General features: G+C 37.7%; 1 protein-coding gene across 4 annotated transcripts in view; it reads left to right on the forward strand.

The window, feature by feature from the left end:
* The window catches only part of STARD13 (StAR related lipid transfer domain containing 13), a 292,627-nt gene that overhangs the window by 69,494 nt on the left and 203,501 nt on the right, over positions 1–19,632 (forward strand). For all 4 annotated transcript variants that reach the window (XM_051778837.1, XM_051778838.1, XM_051778835.1 and 1 more), the window contains 2 exons: positions 2,733–2,879; positions 7,388–7,522. In XM_051778837.1, the coding sequence (XP_051634797.1) occupies positions 2,733–2,879; positions 7,388–7,522 (282 nt within the window). The remainder of the gene's footprint in view (positions 1–2,732; positions 2,880–7,387; positions 7,523–19,632) is intronic.

Consider the following 19,632-nt stretch of genomic DNA (forward strand, 5'->3'; position numbering starts at 1 on the left):
GCCCAGGAAGTGGTGAAGTCTCCATCCCTGGAGGTGTTTAAGATGTGGCACTGAGGGATGTGGTTTAGTGGTGGATTTGGCAGTGCTGAATTTGGCAGTACATTAACGGTTGGACTTGATCTTAAAGGTTGGACAGTGATCTTAAAGGTCTTTTCCAAACTGAATGGTTCTGTGATTCTAACGTAGCATATAAAAAGTATTTCTGTAATGCACTTCTGTCTCTATGCTTTTCAGGTTCCTCAAAAGGTAACAGCATTCCTATGTGTAGCTGAATGGATATGGCTCCAACAAAGAAAGGAGACCTTGAGAGTATATGGAAAGGAGGGTTCTCCCTGTAAACCTTTTAGGGGAAAAAACAATGAATAAAGCAGGTCATGATTCTTAGATAATTTAGAGTGAGATTTTTTTCCTTCTGAAGGGCAAGACACAAAAGCTTCCAAAGATGCCCTGACCTACTGCCTCTGCAGTTGCTATGGGCAGGAAACACTGATACTCAGATCTTCTGAGCACTTTGATAGTGTCCAACCTAGTTACTGGGGCTGAACACTGGGGAGCTGTGTTTGTCATGAATGGATTAGGCAGAATTTATTCACTGGTCAGATGTCCTACTGTGCAGGCTGTATATTTTTGAATGCAAGTAGCATCATGTTTTTGCTGTTTAGCAGGAATTTCAGGCAACCTTTGAAATATGTAGCCAATCAGCATTTGTTCCAAATGGTGCTTTTGTGCCAAATTTCCAATTAGTGAATGGCATTTGTTAACTAGGCCCATTTGGCTTTTTCTTCAAGGATAATGAAATTCTATCTTTTTCCTCATCCCCTTAATAGACACAATATAGAGTCTTACTGAACTAAAAAAAAAAAGGCAGAACTGAATGGAGAATGCTAGGAGATTTATAGTTTGAGGAAACTGCTTAGGACTTGTATTTTTAAGAAATTACTGTGGTTTGAGTTCTGTTGCATTAAAACAAGAAATTTATAAAAATAAGGGGATTTGGCTCATACAGATGTTTGGAAGAATATTAGTGAATGCTGGAGATATTGTTCCAGTAGGTAAATATTTGTCAAGATAAAGGTAAAGTGTGCTTCCCTATATGCATTGAGCTGTATTTTTTATTGTAATGCAATATCATGTGTTCTGTTACATGCATTTGGAATGTCTTAGAAGTAGAATCTTTAGTTTGTTTACAAATGAATGTCATAGACATATATCAACATGCACGTTTCCTATGTAAAATCATCTCACTCAGAGTGGATTCAATGTGAAGAGGGTCTTTTGATACTCATTTTCTGTGGAATGTCCTGTATTTTACTTCCAAATGGTTGGGAAGACAATGGGAAGCAATCAAAGTATTTCTTTAAAAAAAATTAATAGCTACAGAGTTGAAATACAGCTTAGCACTTATAACAGCATTTCAGGAAAAATACTCAGAGGTTGTAAAAAATTGGGACATTCCAAATGAAGATTTGGAAAACTAAAAATTAGATAATTAATTTTCCGTGCTTTTAAACAATCCCTACTAAGAAAATTCTAGCCCCTCTGAAGGGAACATGCACCTGTTTGTAATACGGGACTCAGTGTCTCATGATCTGGGGCCTTACTCTTAGTTTCTGTGGTGAAGACAAGCAGTTCCATCGGTAATAATATTATGTCACTGTAATACTGGAGTGAAGCTCCTGGATTGTATTTGTAAAGGGTTTTTTCTATAATAGTGAACAAATTAAAAGTACCTTTCTGTCCCACTTGTTCCTTTATAAGGAAACAAATCACCTTAAAGATTTATCAGATAAGAATAATAACCTAGGTTTTGAGGAGTGTTGGTATGATGCTTTTAGGATTATGGCAGGATGCAAATGCATTATTACTGTTTGTGTCCTCATGTTCACTATGGAATTATCCTCTATGCAAAGATATGTATTGTTTGTGAAAGTAAGGAAGGTGACAGAGATGAAATATCTTCAGGACAGAGACTAATCTGGGGAGTAGTAGCTGCCTGTGATGACAGGGAGGTCAGTGTGACTGTTTTCTCCTAGTGGATCATTAGAAGTGATGTAAATAAGGAAAACAAAACATAATGCAGCAGTGTGCACAGGGACTGCCATGGAAAGATGCTTAAGGACAGTCACTGGAAAGGACTTTGAGGAATAAGAAAAGTACTTTTGACAATTACACTATAACGGATTAAAGTTTTTGTAATACAGTGAAGCGGTTCAGATAAAAGGGGAAGATGCATCCAAGTGAAAAAGTGACCAGTAAAGCATTCCCACCATGAGGGCAGAAGAAAGCTGCAAGATTTGACAAGTCTGGAATTATACTAAGGAATATAACATAGTACACATGATGACCTCCAGTGTTCTGATTCTTATTGACAACAAGCAATCAGCGGAGAGATGCTAAAATAGTGGCTTAAGGAAGAGATGTTAAAGTTACTTTAGTTTTGATCTTGATTGTGCTTAGTTTGAGCTGGCAGTGGGTCACCCAAAATGAAGTGTTAGAAAGTCATTCAGATACACAGAAGTGGAGTGTGATCATTTGAGTATTAAGAACAGCTATGAATATGTGTCATCAAGATTGAAGTGATAATTGAAGCTTTCTAAATGGCAAAAAGTTACTTAAGGACAGGGAAAGAACTGGTAATCTTTTTCCTTGGGGGCTGGAAGAGAAAATGAGAGTCTTCAAGTTATAAACAGCTTGAATGTTTTAAGACTTCACGTATGTTTGATTTCTTTTAGGCCCAACCAGAAAAAGAATCTAAATGGGCAGACTCTATGTCATGGCTTATGAAGAAACTGGAACAGTTGAACTTAGATATTGAAGAAGCTCTGAGTGGTGCCTCTTCTCCCTCCAGTACTCCTTCTTCTAAAAGGCACAAGCAACTGGTAAGAATATGTGCATGTCATATATGTTCTCTAACATTTAGCTGTAATACTCCTCAAGCCATAGTTTTCAGGTCTGGTTGTATTTCTGGATAGGCTGAGAAGCTCAGGCTTAAGGGTGGTACTGTTTTCATTAGATAATAATGAAATCTCTAATTTCATTAGACAACTAATGGCCAAATGATCAGAAATGTGATAGGGTGAAACTTCTAAGATTTCTGTCAGTATGGCTTAAAGTCTTTAAACTTTTTTTTTTTTTGAGGAGTATTTGCATTTGATAGTTTTTTCAGAATACTGTTGAAGTCCCAGTGCTACCCTATTAATACTTATTATTTTTGTATTTATTTAAAGATATAACAGCCAGTGGGACACTACGTATCTTAATTAAGAGTTGAATTAGTATTTTTCTTTATTTATTTTATATGAATATTTGGTTTAGATCTTCATTCCTCTATTTAAGAATATTCTATGATGACAGGTGTCATCAATTGATGACAAACAGTTTCTTAAGCTTTTATTTTGAGGGCAAATAGGACTAAGGATATTATGATATTATTTTAGTAGTTTTTCAATAAGCAGGGGTTTTTATAGAAGCAAGTAACTGGAGAGTGAAGAGCATAAGTAGAAGTGTTTGTTCTCTGCTTCAGGCTATGATTCAAGTCAGTTCTTAAGATAGAGTTGTTTGGATTTGCAGCTCTGAATGTTAGTGTTGGCTTGAAATTCCTGAAAGGTGAGCTTTTCTGAATGTTTTTGCTGTCACTGTTGTTTCAATGTTTCTTCATTTAGTAAAAGTAAATTCTTAAAGTAAGTGTCTGTGTGGATCATCACAATGTAAATGTTCATGTCTCTCAAGGTGGGATGTAGAATCTTGCATCTTGGTATTGCACTTTGTAATATGTGTTTTCATATTCTACATATTCTACAGAGTTGGTAACCGAGTGGCCATGTCTCTCATTTCTTTCTTATTGTACATGTCAGCAAGTCAGAACCAGCTCTATCCAACTGAATTAATTTCATAATTAATTTGCCTATTAATCGACCATGTTCTGTCTTCTTGCAGGAGAATGCTCAATGTCTTCTGTCAAAATACAGTGGCAATGTAGTCTACTTTTGTGCCTGAAAGTAAAAGCCCAGCCATCAGAGTTTAAACACGTCTGTTTTTGGCAACCAGTGATCCAAACACATTATTTTATGGCTGTGCCTATTCTACTAGGGCAAAAGCCATGGTGTAGTCAGGCATCGTTCTTTTTCCATGATGACTTGAACATCGTAGGATATGACTCCAAATCCACTGCTGGAGCATTAAAAGAAGGGCATGTAGCATGTAGACAGCAGAAAAATAAATCCAAATAGATGACATTTTCCAAGGCACTTTGATACATAAGAACAGCATCATCAAAAATGGTTGCATAGAGAATGCCACCACCAGCATCCCAGATGCTTACAGTTCTCTTACTGAAGCCTGGTGACAACACATCTTCTGAGCACAGAGGCCAGGACTTCAGACACAGCCTTCTTCCTTGGACATTCCCCCTGAAAGCCTGTGCTAGTGATGCAGAGGTGGTCATAAGCTTACTATGCTGATAAAACCTACCTCCAAGCCAGTCACACTGGTCCTGGCACACTTGTTTCCCTTACCAATAGTTGCATCTGTCTGGATAAATCCAGAAAGATTTCGAGGATGTTCCTAACACCCATGAAGAAATTACTGTTTTTCTTAATATGACATTTGAACAGTTACAGTCTTGTTTATCAGACCACATATTCTTCCCACTCTAAAGTAGGAGAGCTTTCTTCAACTAAAAAGTTGTCTGTGGACTGCCAAATTTGTGAATCAGCCACATTTTATTGTAGTCTTGTTGGGCAAACTGGAAATTACCTTTAAACCTCCAAGAGCCAATTTCAATATGGAAGCTGGACAGGTCATTTAACACAAAGGTCTTTCTGATGAGACCAGCAAGATCAGAGCAAGAAAGAGTCTTGGACTATCATTTGTGGAACTGATAATGGGACACCATTTGCCATCTCCTGCAGAAATATTTGTAGAACAAGGGAATCATCTGCCCTAATTTAAACATTTATTAATAATTTACCTCAAAATGGGTGGACTTAGTCTTACTTATAGTCAAAGAAGAGAAATAGATCCTCATAAATGTCTCCATAAATTCACTGTGAAGAAACAGGTATTGTAGATCTCAGAATGACAGTTGCAGTGGAAAAAATAGCAAAGTCTTGTATTCATACAAATTGTATGAGTAATTTATCTTCTATCAATTCATGCTATTTTGTCCATATTTCTTACTATAGCTTGTAATTTGTTCCACACAGATCAAATGTTTTAGTCTTGTCACTTACAATGAAACCGAATAGAAAAAAGGCCTATCTCAAACATATGTTTACTAGTGACTGTGTAAATATGGGTTCTATAAAATGATGAAGCAGTTATGGGTCCTTTGTATGATTTTATCCTATTTTTATTATATAAACTGGGTACCGATGCAAGAAATTATGATTGAAAGTGGTTTGGGGTGAAGTATTCAGAGATGTAAAGCCAACTTTGTAGACCCAAGATCTCCAAAGCAGGTGACTACTGTATAAATAGCAACATGGTTTGTTGGAGCTGCTGCTCTGAAAATTGGTCTCTCGAGGGTGTGGACAATTTTTAACAGATGATAGAGTTTTTATTTCTCATGACAAATGCTATGTCTTAGAAATACATTTTGTAATTTAATCACTAGGTTGAGCCAGTTAGTTTTCTACTGAAGGATTTTTCATCTGTTCATGGAAGTAACTCTTTGATATTTTATTATTCTTTACATTATCCTGTTGTGATGGTAACTGTTATTAATAATACTCATTTGAACAAAAATTTTACAGAAGAAGCCTAAATATTCTAATAAAAATTGGCTGGATGAATAAATATTATGGGACTTACGGGGTGAGAGTAGGGAGTCTTGCAGTATTTTGGTGAACAAATTTAAGGTGTTTTCTAAAACATAGTAACTTTTATATGACTGTTAAGAGGTGGTCTGTCTTTACATCTGTGTAAACCACGAGCTACTACTGGTCAATTTTTTGTTGGGGCAGTAGCACTGACTGGATTCCTCAGCATCTGACCTAAAAAAGATGTTAAAAATCATCATCTATAACCAAATTATTTTCTGAAGCATTCTCTCACCAGTGCAATAAATACATGATTAAAGTGCAAAAAACAGGACTGTCTCAATGTACTGACAGCAAAACTGCTAGTTCTGGAAAAACACATTTAATAGTACTGCTCTTCTAAAACCTCTACCTTTCCTATGAAAAAAAATCTTAGCAATATAGAAGGAGGCACTTCGTAAATGAAACATGAGATAAATCACTCTTGGTGCACTTAGTGCATTTCCCTGTTGTTTAATGTATCCATTTCATTGCCACTTGATATGTTGTACTCAGTTTCAATACAGAAAAAGCAGATCTAGGGAATGAGAATCGTGATTTCAGTTTTAGCCCTTTATCATTTGTGGATAATGGCAGAGAAGTCCTGTTTGATTATAATTACCCCATCTTATATTAGAGATGTGACTGTCATTGAACAAAATCTTTTCTTTAACTAACACATTCTCTTAATTTTTTGCAGTAGTATATTATCTTCAAACTTTTCTTGGGCCACATACTGATTCTTCTGTCACCTTTTAAAAGCCTCCACATTTTACATCCCTAAGAACTATACTAACTGGGAAGTAGGCAGTTGCTGTTAAAGACCAGCAGCAAATTTGTCCCCTTATGAAGGGGTACATCCAGAAAATTAGCTGATTTGAATGATTGTACTCAACAGCTCTGGACTGCTCTGCAGTGCACCCATGATCCTGTTTCCCTCATTGTTCCTAGTATGGATTCTGCTGCTGGATTGCAGCATGTATTGTTTCTTCCTCACTCTGTTACTCCTTTGAGGCGAACCAGGATACATGGGGGAATGTTGTGCAGTTGGTCCCTTCCTGGTATTGCATTCAGTGTGGGCCCAGAGTTAGGATGTGCAACTTTTAAAAAATGGTGTGGAAGTGGAGCAAACAAGTGAGATCTCTCCAAGTTTGGGGTGATAAGATGGTGATAAGTGGATTTGGAAAGTCCAGAGTTTGTAATTAGAAAATGGGAATTTGCTGAGTCTCTGTTTAAGATAGAAAAATAAACATGAAATAAAAAGTTTTAAATAATCTGAGTAAAACTATTTCTTTTTCTAGGAAGTGATTCCTTTCCCTGATGTTTAGGAAGGTGTACTATTGATTAGTTCACCGATTATGTATACTAGCTGTTAAGGAAAGGACTTCATATAATATCTGGATGTCTACCTTTGCAAAATGTAAAAATGATGCAGCAGGTGGTTTTAAGAAAAAAGATTGAGGTCAAATGTTTACATCAGAGAAAAAAAAGCTTTAAAAAGATAAAATTCCAACTTCTTATCTTAGAGTTTACATTAAAAACATTTATGACTTGCCTTTATTTATAGTGGTTTTTAAATTCTCTTACAGTACCCTGTTCAAGTAGAGACAGGCTTTTATGGAGATAATCATGAAAAGGGATCTTGGAAAAATAAAAGAGGAGACTACCAGGATCTAGACTGTTTACCTTACCCAGTGTCAACTGGAGCACGACCTAAGACTGATGTAAGTAGATACAGCATTATTTACAGCGTTTTCTGACTTGCAGGTTCAGTAACCTCAAAAGTTGCTATTTTTCATTAAAATTGTCTGTGCATTTATTTCTTCAAAGTAATTTGTTCTGTAGATATTGCTCTACGTGGAGGAGTTAGGTTTGCAAAACAGATACAGATAAAAGTTTAGTCAGACTTGAGTTAATGGGACATCAGGGCTGTGGGATTCATCTAATCTGATTTTAGACCACTAATGAAAACTTCTACATTTGAACTAGTCACTTGGATCACCCTTATAGTCAATAGAAAGAAACAGGCACTTCTAAAGAGTAATTAATCTCATCTGGACAATGGATGTGATGGATTACAGACATCAGAGCCACTACCACAGCTTTTTCTTCATTGCTTATTTTAGAAGTAGTCTCTTTGGATTTTTTTCGTTTGGCTGTTGATTATGCCTAATTCATGGTGAATTCCACACTACACCACATTGTCTACAAACCTAAGTGTTCAGCTCTGGAGGTTTAGTTAAATCCTGTTTTTAACCAATAATAGCAATATTTATTTGGGGTTTTTTTTCAGAAGGTGATACTGTAGCCCGCAGTCAAAGTCTGTTAAAATCCATCAGAGGGTTTTCTCAAAAGGCTTTGATTTACTTTCCCAACAGTAGCTAAATGTAAGCTACTTTAGGATCAGTGTCTTTGTTCCAAAATGCAGATGGTTTCCGCCTCTCAGGTTTTAAATTACTTGTGTGCTAGCAGTGCCCATGATCATCACACAACATAAAGAATGGCTGCACTGGATTGAATCAAAAGTACTTATAGCCCTGTATCCTTTTTTGGCAGTGGTCAGTGTTGGATATTCAAAAAAGAAGTGTAAGAACAGAGTAAGCAGATAGTAAGCCATCTCAGTTTCCTTTGAGGTATTTATCATGCAGGCACATTGAAGCCAGACACTATCTTGCAGGTTTGTAATTAATAGGCCCTAATGGTCTTTTTTCGCCTCTAGTTGTGTCTTTTGTATTCATTTGTTCTTTTGATATTCAAAATGTCTTGTAGAAATTAGTTCCAAAGTTCAGTTGTGGAGTATGTGATACAAAACCCTTTTCTTATTGTAAATTTGCTACTGAGGTATTATTTTGGCTGTAATTCTTGTACCAGCAAAAACAGAATCTTAGGAATCTTGTAGGAAGTAGTGAATACATGTGGTTTGGGGTTTTTGGCTTTTTGTGTGATTGCACTGATTATTTAATTATATTTTCCTGTTTATCTCACAATCGTTCAACATCATGAAGTCCTTTTGCAGCAATTGGCAGTCAGTTTTAGTTTTTATTAACCTCTGTAATTTAATATCATCAGAAACCTCTGTCCCTTTTTATTCCTCCATTTTCCAGTTCATTTATGAATATACTGAACATATATCTGTGAGACTATTGGATAACATCCATCCACTGTAAAACAAACAATTCAATTATTCCTAACCCTTTTTTTTTTCATTTTAAGTTAGCAATGAAAATCCATTTTTATTTCCTGACATTTTTTTCATTGCTCCTCCTTGTTGGTATAGTTTGAGTCTGATAGTTAACTTCACCAGAAGCTTTTTGAAATGGAAGTATATTGTATCAGTCAAATCACCCATATCTGCATGATTATTCAAAGAACTTGGCCTCCAAAAGCCCTAATTATTCTTCCCAATTAATCTGTGTTACTATCTTTGTGTTTATTCTGTTCTTAGGCATACTTTCTGGTAATTTTCTGCCATGGATATCAGTCCTACTAGGATTTCTTCCACAAATAGCTTTAGAAGCATTTTCAGGTATTGGCATTACATATGCCACCATCCGTTCCTCCAACCCCTAAGACAATAGGTATTAGCAGTAATTATATATTAAGCCAATAGCTCAGCAGTTCTCTTTCTCCTAATCAGATACTCATTTCAAGTTACCTACACAATTTTGATTAAAGCAAAATCTATTATATTAAAGGTATCTTTAGCACTGTAATGTTCATCTATGAAAGAATGATATGCATGCCACGATAAAAATTATGTATTTCATTAAATGAGCCTACTCCTGTGCACTGAAATGGAAATTTGAAGGTGGGCTCCACTTGCTTACTAATTGAACATTATTGTCTTCCCACTAGCTATTTCCTTTCCTTAGAAAATAAGTTTGCTATTTTCCATTTCGGAAAAAGCACAAATATTTGTTCTGTTTGTTGCTTGTTCTAGTTGGAAAAGATGGGAGAATTCATTAAAAAGAGACTTGCCAACTTTATTATTTTTTTTACCTCCACCAAACGTTCAGGCATGTACAAGTATCATTGCTTAACTGCCTTCCCACTAGTACTATGTAAATATTTTTGAAGTGAAGTTGCAGTAATACTGTTGTTTCTCTAGCAGTGGGGGGGAAAGGCAGAGAAAGTAAGTTTGGGGGTTTCTTTCTTTTTGAAGTTTGCTTTTCTCTTTTGTTTGTAAATTGGGAAATACTAGTATGATACAAAGCAGTTCCACGAATCATCGTCAGTACAGTCTGTGTGTTGTATCAATCAATTTTGTAATGCTGTAGTAACAGCCGTGTAATGCAGAAAGTACTGCTGTTGCTTAGGGCAGCAGCTAGACTAGAAACCTACTGGAGGCACAGAATTTCTTAAGAAATTAATGAGCTGGTTTTTAATTGGACAGTACCTTAAATTAGGAATAAATGTTGAAATGAGTGTTTGCAAATGTCATTCAGGAGAGCAGAACACTTCACTTCCTTCTGAGTGCCGCTTTTGGTGCTCTTTTTCATGCAAATTCAAACATTGCTATGTCTAGCTCCAGGCATGCAGTCTACATAAGTCTGTCATGTCTCTCCAGTACCCAGATTTTCACTGCTTATTCAATAAGATACAGACTTTTCCATATTTTTTAAAAAGGGTATGCTGAAGTTACTTTTATTATAGGAAAAGGAATGGGTCCAAATGACAAAAGGTCTAATTCCTTTCACTTCACAACCAGGCTGCATCTGTTTAATTCCCGTGATCCAAGTGGTGTAATACCTAACTTGGGAGTAACGCAGCGATAAATTGGACCTGTTGCATTTTGATGATCCAGCTTTTCTTCTCTTCTAATTTTTTGTAAGTCAGGTGACCAAAAAGAACTTGTCTCTCTCCACTCCCCAGGAGCTCATATACTGAGGCATTTAAGGAACCAAATACTCTATAAATTATTAAGATTAGCAAATATAGCAGAGAAGAGCAGTGTTAGAAATAGCAGGGATGCTACAATTCAGGAATAATATGCAGAGAATTAGGCAGGACACAGCTGTTCAGTTTTCAATACAAGGCAGTGATGTTAGCTGCACACTTCCATGGATACCAACTAGGCTGACAGCTTAAAAGATACAATGAAGGGTTCTTTGTCAAACTTCTCACAGTAGGTATTCTGTTTATATGCTTTTAAAAGATGGCTTGCACTTTACTTACAACATTTTGATGGAATAATTAAGTCATGGTTTAGGGCAATGATGTGTCATGTCACGTCTCCATCCTTCCCCCCTAAAAGTTGCTTCACTGGAACTTTTTTTGAGAGGTACTAAAGGAAATATGTACCTAAAGTGACAGGAAAACCAGGTGCCTGAGAGACAAACAGCAGATTTTCACCTGACAATTGCTGGCATTTGTAAGTCCATGTCTACATCACAGAGATTCCATTAATGGAGAGAAAAAATGACTTTTACAGCAAAATACAACTCACCTTGAAGTAGTCACCTGAATGCAGGTCCCTAATCAAAGCGCTTTGTGCTCCCAAAGTGCTGGTGTTACTTGGTTGAGTATTTGAAGAAGTGATTGTCCAAGGCATCCGTGCTTAGAGCTGGACAAGCTAAATCCCTCACAGGGCATATAAATTACAATCTGACATTTGGTGAGCAGTACCTGGCTCTCCATGCTCTGAGCAGAGAAAACTTTGATGGTCTAACTTATGAATCTAATATCAGGTGGTATGAGAAAACCATCAGTAAATACCCTCTAGCTCTTGCAAGTAACACAGTATTGTCTGTAGTATGCACTCTGTGAATTAGTAAGAAACAAAACTTCATATATTGGTAGCAAGGTGGGCTTTTTCCACTATCTGTGGTAAGTCTGCTTTTTCTCTTTTTTTTTTTTCAGTATAGTTGATGAGCACAGTTTTGATTTCTTATGCTTTAGTTCGACAAATAGCTTGAACTCATTAAACCAATAGGGCTAGAATTAATCCTTTTACATGTTTGAGGCTTTTTTTAACCTGATTTCTCAGTCTGATTCACTGTGCAGCCACGTGAATATGTAGAGGCTGGTGCAAGAGAGTGTCAGTGGCTGGAGATGAGGCAGGGCAAACTCCTTCTTTCAGCATCAATGGCAGTTTCTGCTAGCTTAAACTTTTTGTGAACTATATGTGTGCTAAGCCACTTGATTCAGAAAATGTGGAGCAAAGCACTGCTTTGTAATCCACATGACTGAAAAATGTTTGTGATTCTTTTAAAAAGTTGGGAGGGTTTTTTCGAGAAATGCTAGTTGATGCTATAGTGTTTCAGAGTTTAGGTTAAAGGTTCCAGTGATGTCTGATATCTTCTGACATAGTAAAACTAATAAGGCAGCAATCTATGGCTATAATAGTCATTATCTCTCTGTAGGCAGTGTGGTGCTTGCCTGACCCTCTGACATTGTTTGAGGTAGAGAAATTAAAAAATAAAAACAACTGAAGGAAAATCAGAATCATTGTGTTTCTCATGCACTGCTTGTTCAATATTGCTGCCCATGTACCAGCAAGGATCAGAGATTATTCCATTAGTGAGTGTGTGTGTTTCAAGCCTTTCATCAGATGGCTGCCAACATCCAGGCCAGAAGAAAGTTATAACAACTCATAGCAGTTTTTATTTTCACACACACTCTTTGGGATTTGGAGGATTTTAAGCTGTTAACAAACCTTAGGCTGATCCTTCATTTCTCCATGAAATGTGTAAGCAGTCTCCATTTTACATCCGAGATTAGAACTGCATATAACCTGGCTCTGAAATAAGTTTCACATTCTATCACTTCTAGATACAGTCAAATTTATCAGTTCACGGTACCATTTACAGCAGCAGTTACATCCATTATCTAGTAGGGTGTGTTTCCCAAGGGAAAGATTAGGCTCATCATGCTTTACTCTGACCTTGCCCCCCATTGATAAAGTTGTTAGCAAAGCCCCAAGAAGACTTGTGCAATCTCTGGGCAAAGATTTTTTACCTCAGGGAGCTCTCTGGCCCTTCTAGAATGTGGACCACTTTGTAAGACCCACAAAATGCAAAGATGCAAAGAAGTGCAAAGATGAAGTAAGAAGCCTAGACCTGAGTGACAAAGACATAGCATTGAATGCTCCATTTTCTCAAAGAGATGCTCTATTTGAAAACACAATTATTTGGCTTTGTTGGAGCTGGAGATTACTGTTTACACTTCAGCTAAATGCACTTGTAAAAGCAGCACAGCTCATGCAGAAGAGATACAGAAATCTTTGCAGAAATCAGGTCCTCACTGACTTTCTCAAAGTCTCAGAAGCAGCTGATTGGTTGCAACAGGGTCAAGAGCAGAACCTATACACAGTCTCTGTTTTTGCTACCGGACCATCCTTCCTCATAAAGAATGCTAACTCCAATTATTCTCATTCTTGCAGAAACAAATTTCAAACTCCGTCCTTTAGTCATGTGAATTGCTTTCCTCTTTATCTTTAATGTTTACATTAATTATGTCAAAAAATTAGCTCTCCAGTGCAGATGCGGGTAGCCTGAAACATTGTCTTTGCATAATTTTTCTTCTTGCATTCAGTACTTAATTTGACCAGTATCCCGCTGGGACAGAGACATGCTGAAATAGTCGGGTAAAGTGACACACTCCACTTCCAGCTGTACCCCATTATGGTGGACTTCCTTGCCTCAGAACAGGATGGCTGCCTTCCCATTCTTTCTCTGCTTTGCCCACACAATGAGGATATTACCCATCTTTCCCAGAAATACTCTAGACTTGCAGTCATTTCTGAGCTGATCAAGTGGTCCTGGAAGACAGAATCTTCCCTGCTTTAAGATTAACTAGTAGATGAATTTATTGCCCAGGAAAAGCCTGTACTAACTCTAATGAAAAACACTAATAGGGAGAGAAGGGCAGACGCCTCCCTTCTTTCCTGAGAGCTATGTATTCCAGTATCTATAACTGATACTCCAGACTTTCTCATCTACTTTGTTTCCAGTGCATTTGATAGCACTCTGACCAAAGTCTGCTCCCAGCAAGGACTGGTTGCAAGGACCCAGCGCAGCACCTTCTCTTTTCCTTTTTGTCGTTATTTCCTCCTCCCATCAGTCGTCTCCTTCACACAAAGCTACCTGTGAAACAGGCAACGCTGTGCTTACATATTACACTGAAATCGTGATGCCACCATGAGTTCCGAGAACAGAGAAAAGGGAAGATCAGTATAAATTGTAGCTTTGCTCCATATAAATATTTTGTAACATGAACAGGTAAACTTTCAAAAAATTTTGAAAGGAAAACTAACAAATTAAACTCTCATCTAATGTATCTTCTAAATAGTCCTGAATTCCAAATCTAAATTCTCAGTCTGCTCACCTCTGCCTAGTGAAACCTCAATGGAAACAGGATCAGGCTTTGTGAATCAAGATGTAAATATACCAAACCAGAAAACACTATCCATCTCACTGATCAGATCGAGTATCTGAGTAGCATTTGCAGTTTTAATGCCCAAGAGTGATGTCTCAAGTGTTCACTTCTGCTGGTGGCAGAAGGACACCCTGAATTAGAAAAGGTAGGTGATTATGCAGTTATTGTGTTTATCAGAACTGGCTAATAACAAACTGTTCCATTACGCATTCTTACTGATTTTTTTTTCTAAAATTACCATAAAAAAAGATGTTATAGGGACAGTTGGTAGGCCACTGCCTTTTCGTTTTGGAAATGGCATCTTGAGCTGTGGGTCCCTTTTAACAATGCTTAGAAATATTAAACTGGGACTTGGCATTGCTGTGCTTACGTATCGTAGTAAGAAATGTTATCATATTATTACGAATTTTTTTTTTGAGGCAGGACAGGTCTGTTACCTATGTGCTGGTTTAAAGGTAAACCGTCAGGGGAAATGAACCCAACTCAAAAGAGAGATTATGAGTCAGAATAACAATTTAATAAAATAATACAATAAGTACGATTACACAGACAAACAACTGGTTTTAACCTACCAAACCCAAATGTATAACCCAGGACCCTGGGACATGAACAGAGTGGCGTTCATTGGGTCCCCTGAGTCCAAAGTAAAAGGAGAGGGGAAAAAAACCTGTTGGTGAGAGTGCTGTTGCAGTCTGGTCAAGAGTGGCGATTGCAGTCTGGTTGAGAGTGGTGGTCTCAGTCTCTCTCTGGATCCCATGAGTGGTTAAAAAAGTCCCAAGACCCCAAGATTATATATCCTCAAGTTCAGGCAGGAATGCCCTGTACCTCCCTCAGGGCAGGGAGTTCCACAATGGGTATAAGGACAGGAGCATCCTCCTATCTTGCAGGCCTCTTAACACCCAGTTTATAGCCTGAGGAGTCAGGCATGCTCTGGGCAGATGGTGTAAATGGTCTATGGATAACAGTTTCTGGGAAATGGCATGGAAGGCTATAGAATACACAGTTACACCCATCCAGTGATGAACTGGTCCCAGCTGTTCTAACTAGGACAACCTATTAATTTTATTATAACTTCTCTGTGGAATTTTGCTTGTGCATCTATTGATTAGAATTAAAATTGGTAGCCTTGTTTGAAATTACTCTCTTTTGCTTGTCTCCACTACTACAAGAGAAGCAGAAGTGATCCCAAACACACACAGCCCAGAAAGTTGGGTTTTTTTCCAAATGCACACTTATAAATTCTCTTATTTATTCTGATTTACCATGTACCTTTTAAATTTTGCTCAGAGTATTTTAGTGAGGAGACTCCAACATCTTGAACCATAGGTATACTGCATACAGATGGCTGGATAGTGTTTTATTTCTTGTTGGTAGTAATGCTGAGCTCCAAATGGACTAAAAAGCTCCTGTCTTCTTGATTGATGAGACTTTTGAGATGTTAGTGTCAGTTCCAAGGAAATGAAATATTTTAGATCATCCTTATTCATTTAGGAGATAATTGTGGCATGTTTCAGAACTGACCAAAAAGTATTTATTGAATAATTTGTTTGGTGAATTTCAAAACATTCCTTAAGTAAAATTTTTAACATATTGTGGTGGGTTGACCTTGGCTGAGCCAGTTGTCCACCAAGCTGCTGTATCACTCCCATCCTCAACAGAGCGGGGAAATTAGATGGAAAAAAACTTGCGGGTCAAGATAAAGGCAGTTTAATAAAGCAAAAGCAAAGGTTGTGCGTGCAGAAGCAAAGGAAGACAAAGTTATCTATTCTTTACTTTCCATCAGCAGGCAATGAATGTCCAGCTACTCCTGGGAAGCAGGACTTCAGCACTCATAGTGGTTGCTTTGGAAGACAGACAAAGGCCCCCCCTTCCTCCTCCTTTCTCTTAGCTTTTATTGCTAAGCAGACATTGTATTGTATGGAATATCCCATTGGAAAGTTTGGGTCAGCAGTCCTGTCTGTGTCCCCTCCACAGATCTTGCCTACCCCCAGCCCACTGGCCTTCGTGGGTGGGGGGCAAGAACAATGGAGAATCAGCCTCGGGCTGCTCAGCAGTAGCAAAAACACTGGCATGTTATCAACACCTTTCTAGGTACAAAGCGCAGCACTACTGAGGGCTGCTATGGGGAAAATTAACACCATCTCAGCCAGACCCAGTACGCTTTTTTTTTTTCTTAATTAATTGCTCAATTCCATTTTTTTCTGACAAAAATTTTGTAGTCAGATGAAGATAATAATTCTAATGTAGCTATGCAGGAATTAAAATTACTTTGAACTGCTATGGTTAAATCACTTGATCTATGAAAATATTTATATACTTTAAAATTACATTAATGGTATCATTTTTGCACAGTATTTTGCATCAGATTCATTATTTTAATTTCGTTTTCATAAGGATTACTTGGAGACTAGGGATATGCTTCATGTATTTTATTTTTGAAACTCATTGAGTTATCTATGTAAGAAAGGAAAGAGCTTTCTTATTCATAAAATAGCTTTGAGAAATAATTTAACGATATGTAATTAATCTCAGATGGATGTAGACAAAATAATTTATATGCCTTTTTTTACATACAATATAAAGTAAAATTGAAGTTTCCAACTCATTTTTGCAGTAAAGTTCATTTGATGTAGTTGAAAAGGTGTATGAAATCTGTATTGGGAGGAGACTAGAATTGGTTATTTTTATTGCTCAGCATTACATGGCTATTTATTTAGTTCAAACTGATAATGTCTGTTTATGTTGTAAGAAAAGCTTTGAATGAGCGAGCAACCATGGAGCAGTTGGGAAATAGAGGTGACCTACCTCTGCAAGGACAGCCAGCAGGTCCACCAGGGAGGGACAGCAATAGCAGCAGAGCAGCTGGGCTCGGTGGTGATTTTGCCAAAACCCCATGAGCAGAGACTGCCAGCAAAATATATTGAGCAAGCACTTTTCTGAGCCAGCCCAATCCCTTTCCCATAATAACTGTCCCAAGCTCACACAGTGAGATTTGCCATCTAGGTCCAGCTGTAGTGACGAAATATTTGACGGCTGGCATTGATTAATTAGCACATACATACCAAATTAATCCAGAGTGTGCTACTTGACTTTTATAGACCTATTTATCCTACATGAATTGAAATATTCAGTATTCTAGAATGGCATTTGTTGTTATGTTAATTTCCAGATCTTCTAACTGAATTCTTTTGCAGAAACTATAACGCAAGGCAGCACTACTTGTCTGTGCTGTATTTCTTGTAGCACTGACTGTTTGCAGGAACACAGCCGCATTTCATAAGAGTGCAGTCTTACTAATCATGGACGCTAAAATTGCTGACTTACATTTTAGCGCTAGCACACAGCTTCAGAAATGCATTGCTTTTCAAGGGCAGACTGAAGTGTCCTGGCTCTTTGTCAGTAGATGTGGGATTCAAGTTGTCAAAATAAGAATCTCTATAAATGCATAGCAAGACTTGATCAGGAACCATACCAGTAAATTATACCATGCCTATGCAAATATAAAGAGAGAGAACCTTACTTGTATGCAGTTAACTTTGTACTCACTGAAGTGCAGAAAGGGAAAGAATTTTTTTCTCTTCTCTTTGCTCATGCTTCTAGGTGCAACGCAGTTTATTTAACTGGGTGGCAGTACAATTTTCTACTATGTTTTGTAGCTGCCAAAGAAAAGAACAAGTGATAAAGTACACCCGCTCCTATGGGTAAGAATGGCAGGCATGTGCTGGATTGAACCCTACCAGGCTGTCTGTTGTATTTTTGTTTGTGGTGTTGGTTGAGTACAGTTTTCTTCAGGAAAGTATGTCCAATCATACCTTATCTGTCTGCCTACCTGTCGGGGTTTGCATTGTCCTTTTTTCTGGCCTTGTGGTATCTCTCTTACAATAGCATGAAAAAAAAAAGAGTGAATATGTTCTACTTATCAAAGTAATTTCTCTTACAGTGTAGCTATTACTAATTTTATTTATCTTGGCCTCTGTTTTAGGACTGCTACCATTTTTATTCAGGCAGGGTTTTGCCAGTTACTTCACATGTTGATCAGATGGCGCATGATTGAGATGGAGCCTTTGACTTTTACAATTGTTGTTCACAGCATGAGCAAAGCAGAAAGATTCAAATATTACCAGAGATGTATAGTTAAAAATGTGTCCTGCCTGGGCTGACGAAGTGCTTCTGTGGCATTTTGGAGCTTGGGTAGAGTCGGACCCCTAGTCCCACTTAAGCAGTGGTGCAAAGGTCTCTCATAATACCAGCCTCCGGCTCTTTGTCCTCTGGAGAGCCTGTAGACTGCTCTTGCCTGTTTCCCACGCTGAGGAAGAAGGGACTTCCATCTGTAACACACCAGAGACAGAGGCTGGCACAATGCACAGGGAGAGTATTTTCTATGCAAATTAATGGAGCAAATCATGCATCCCCTCTTTCTAATAGAGATAATCCCTCTCAAGGTACAATTTTCTCTTGTGCTTCTACTGGGAGGAGGCAGCTTTGCCCAACTGCCACCCCTTTGTCCTGGGATGTACAGTATCTCACAATACTGAAATGTGATTATGCGGCCCTTTGTGTGATGTGCACTTATACAAGGGAAGTACAACGTCAGAAAAATTATTTGCTGAAGTTTTCTATCTTACTACCACTCATACGGCCTTTTTTTGTAAATTCCCAGAACTGGACACAGAATGATAGTAGTGATTTTAAGATGAATTGCTGGTTGTTAGATGAGGCCTGCTGATAATCCACTGTAGGAGAAAGGTCACACATTGTTTGAAGCAGCCAAGTGTCATAATTATGACCTTCTTTAAATTGGTATTACATGTTTTAAAATTTACAATGACTAATCATTTGCTACAAAACCAAAGTGCTCAGAAAATAAGTGTCTGAAGCTTCTTTATTGCAAAATGTCCTAATGCAAATTTTCAGATGAACCATTGAATTTAGAGCTTGAGAACACTGTGGATCCACCAGCACGCTGCAAATTGAACTGAAAATTTCCAGAGGGACTTGGTGTCTTAAAACTTAAGCTAACAAATAAGAGTTTGCATCTAGAACTGTGACTCTGGACTGAAACAGTTAGCACAGCCTCAGAGAGGAACTGGAGCAACTTAAGTCTGAGAGGCCTCAAGAGAATTTCTAGCCTATTCTCCTTTACCAAATCAGAATCACCTATACCTGATGAAAGTTTGTCCAACTTCTTTTTTAGGACCCCTACTGACAGACTACAGAGCCTGTTCAGATGATTTGTTTTAGTACCCCTCTTATGATTAGAAAGTTTTACTACACTTTCTTGCTGTGAAATACCTTCTTGTGTTTATCATCAGTATGCAGAGTAAGTTATGTTCTTGTTCTTTCCTTTCTGCCTTCCTTCTGCAGGTCAGTCTGGTTCATCTAGCTTTTTCGTGTAGGTCCTGGTTTCCAGACTCCTTGTTCCATCTAGTGTCTCAGCCTGCACACTAAATGTTAATTT

This window comes from Manacus candei, unplaced genomic scaffold (assembly GCF_025592945.1).
Source record: "Manacus candei isolate 608988 ecotype Guabito, Panama unplaced genomic scaffold, ASM2559294v1 h1tg000014l, whole genome shotgun sequence".
Taxonomy (NCBI): domain Eukaryota; kingdom Metazoa; phylum Chordata; class Aves; order Passeriformes; family Pipridae; genus Manacus; species Manacus candei.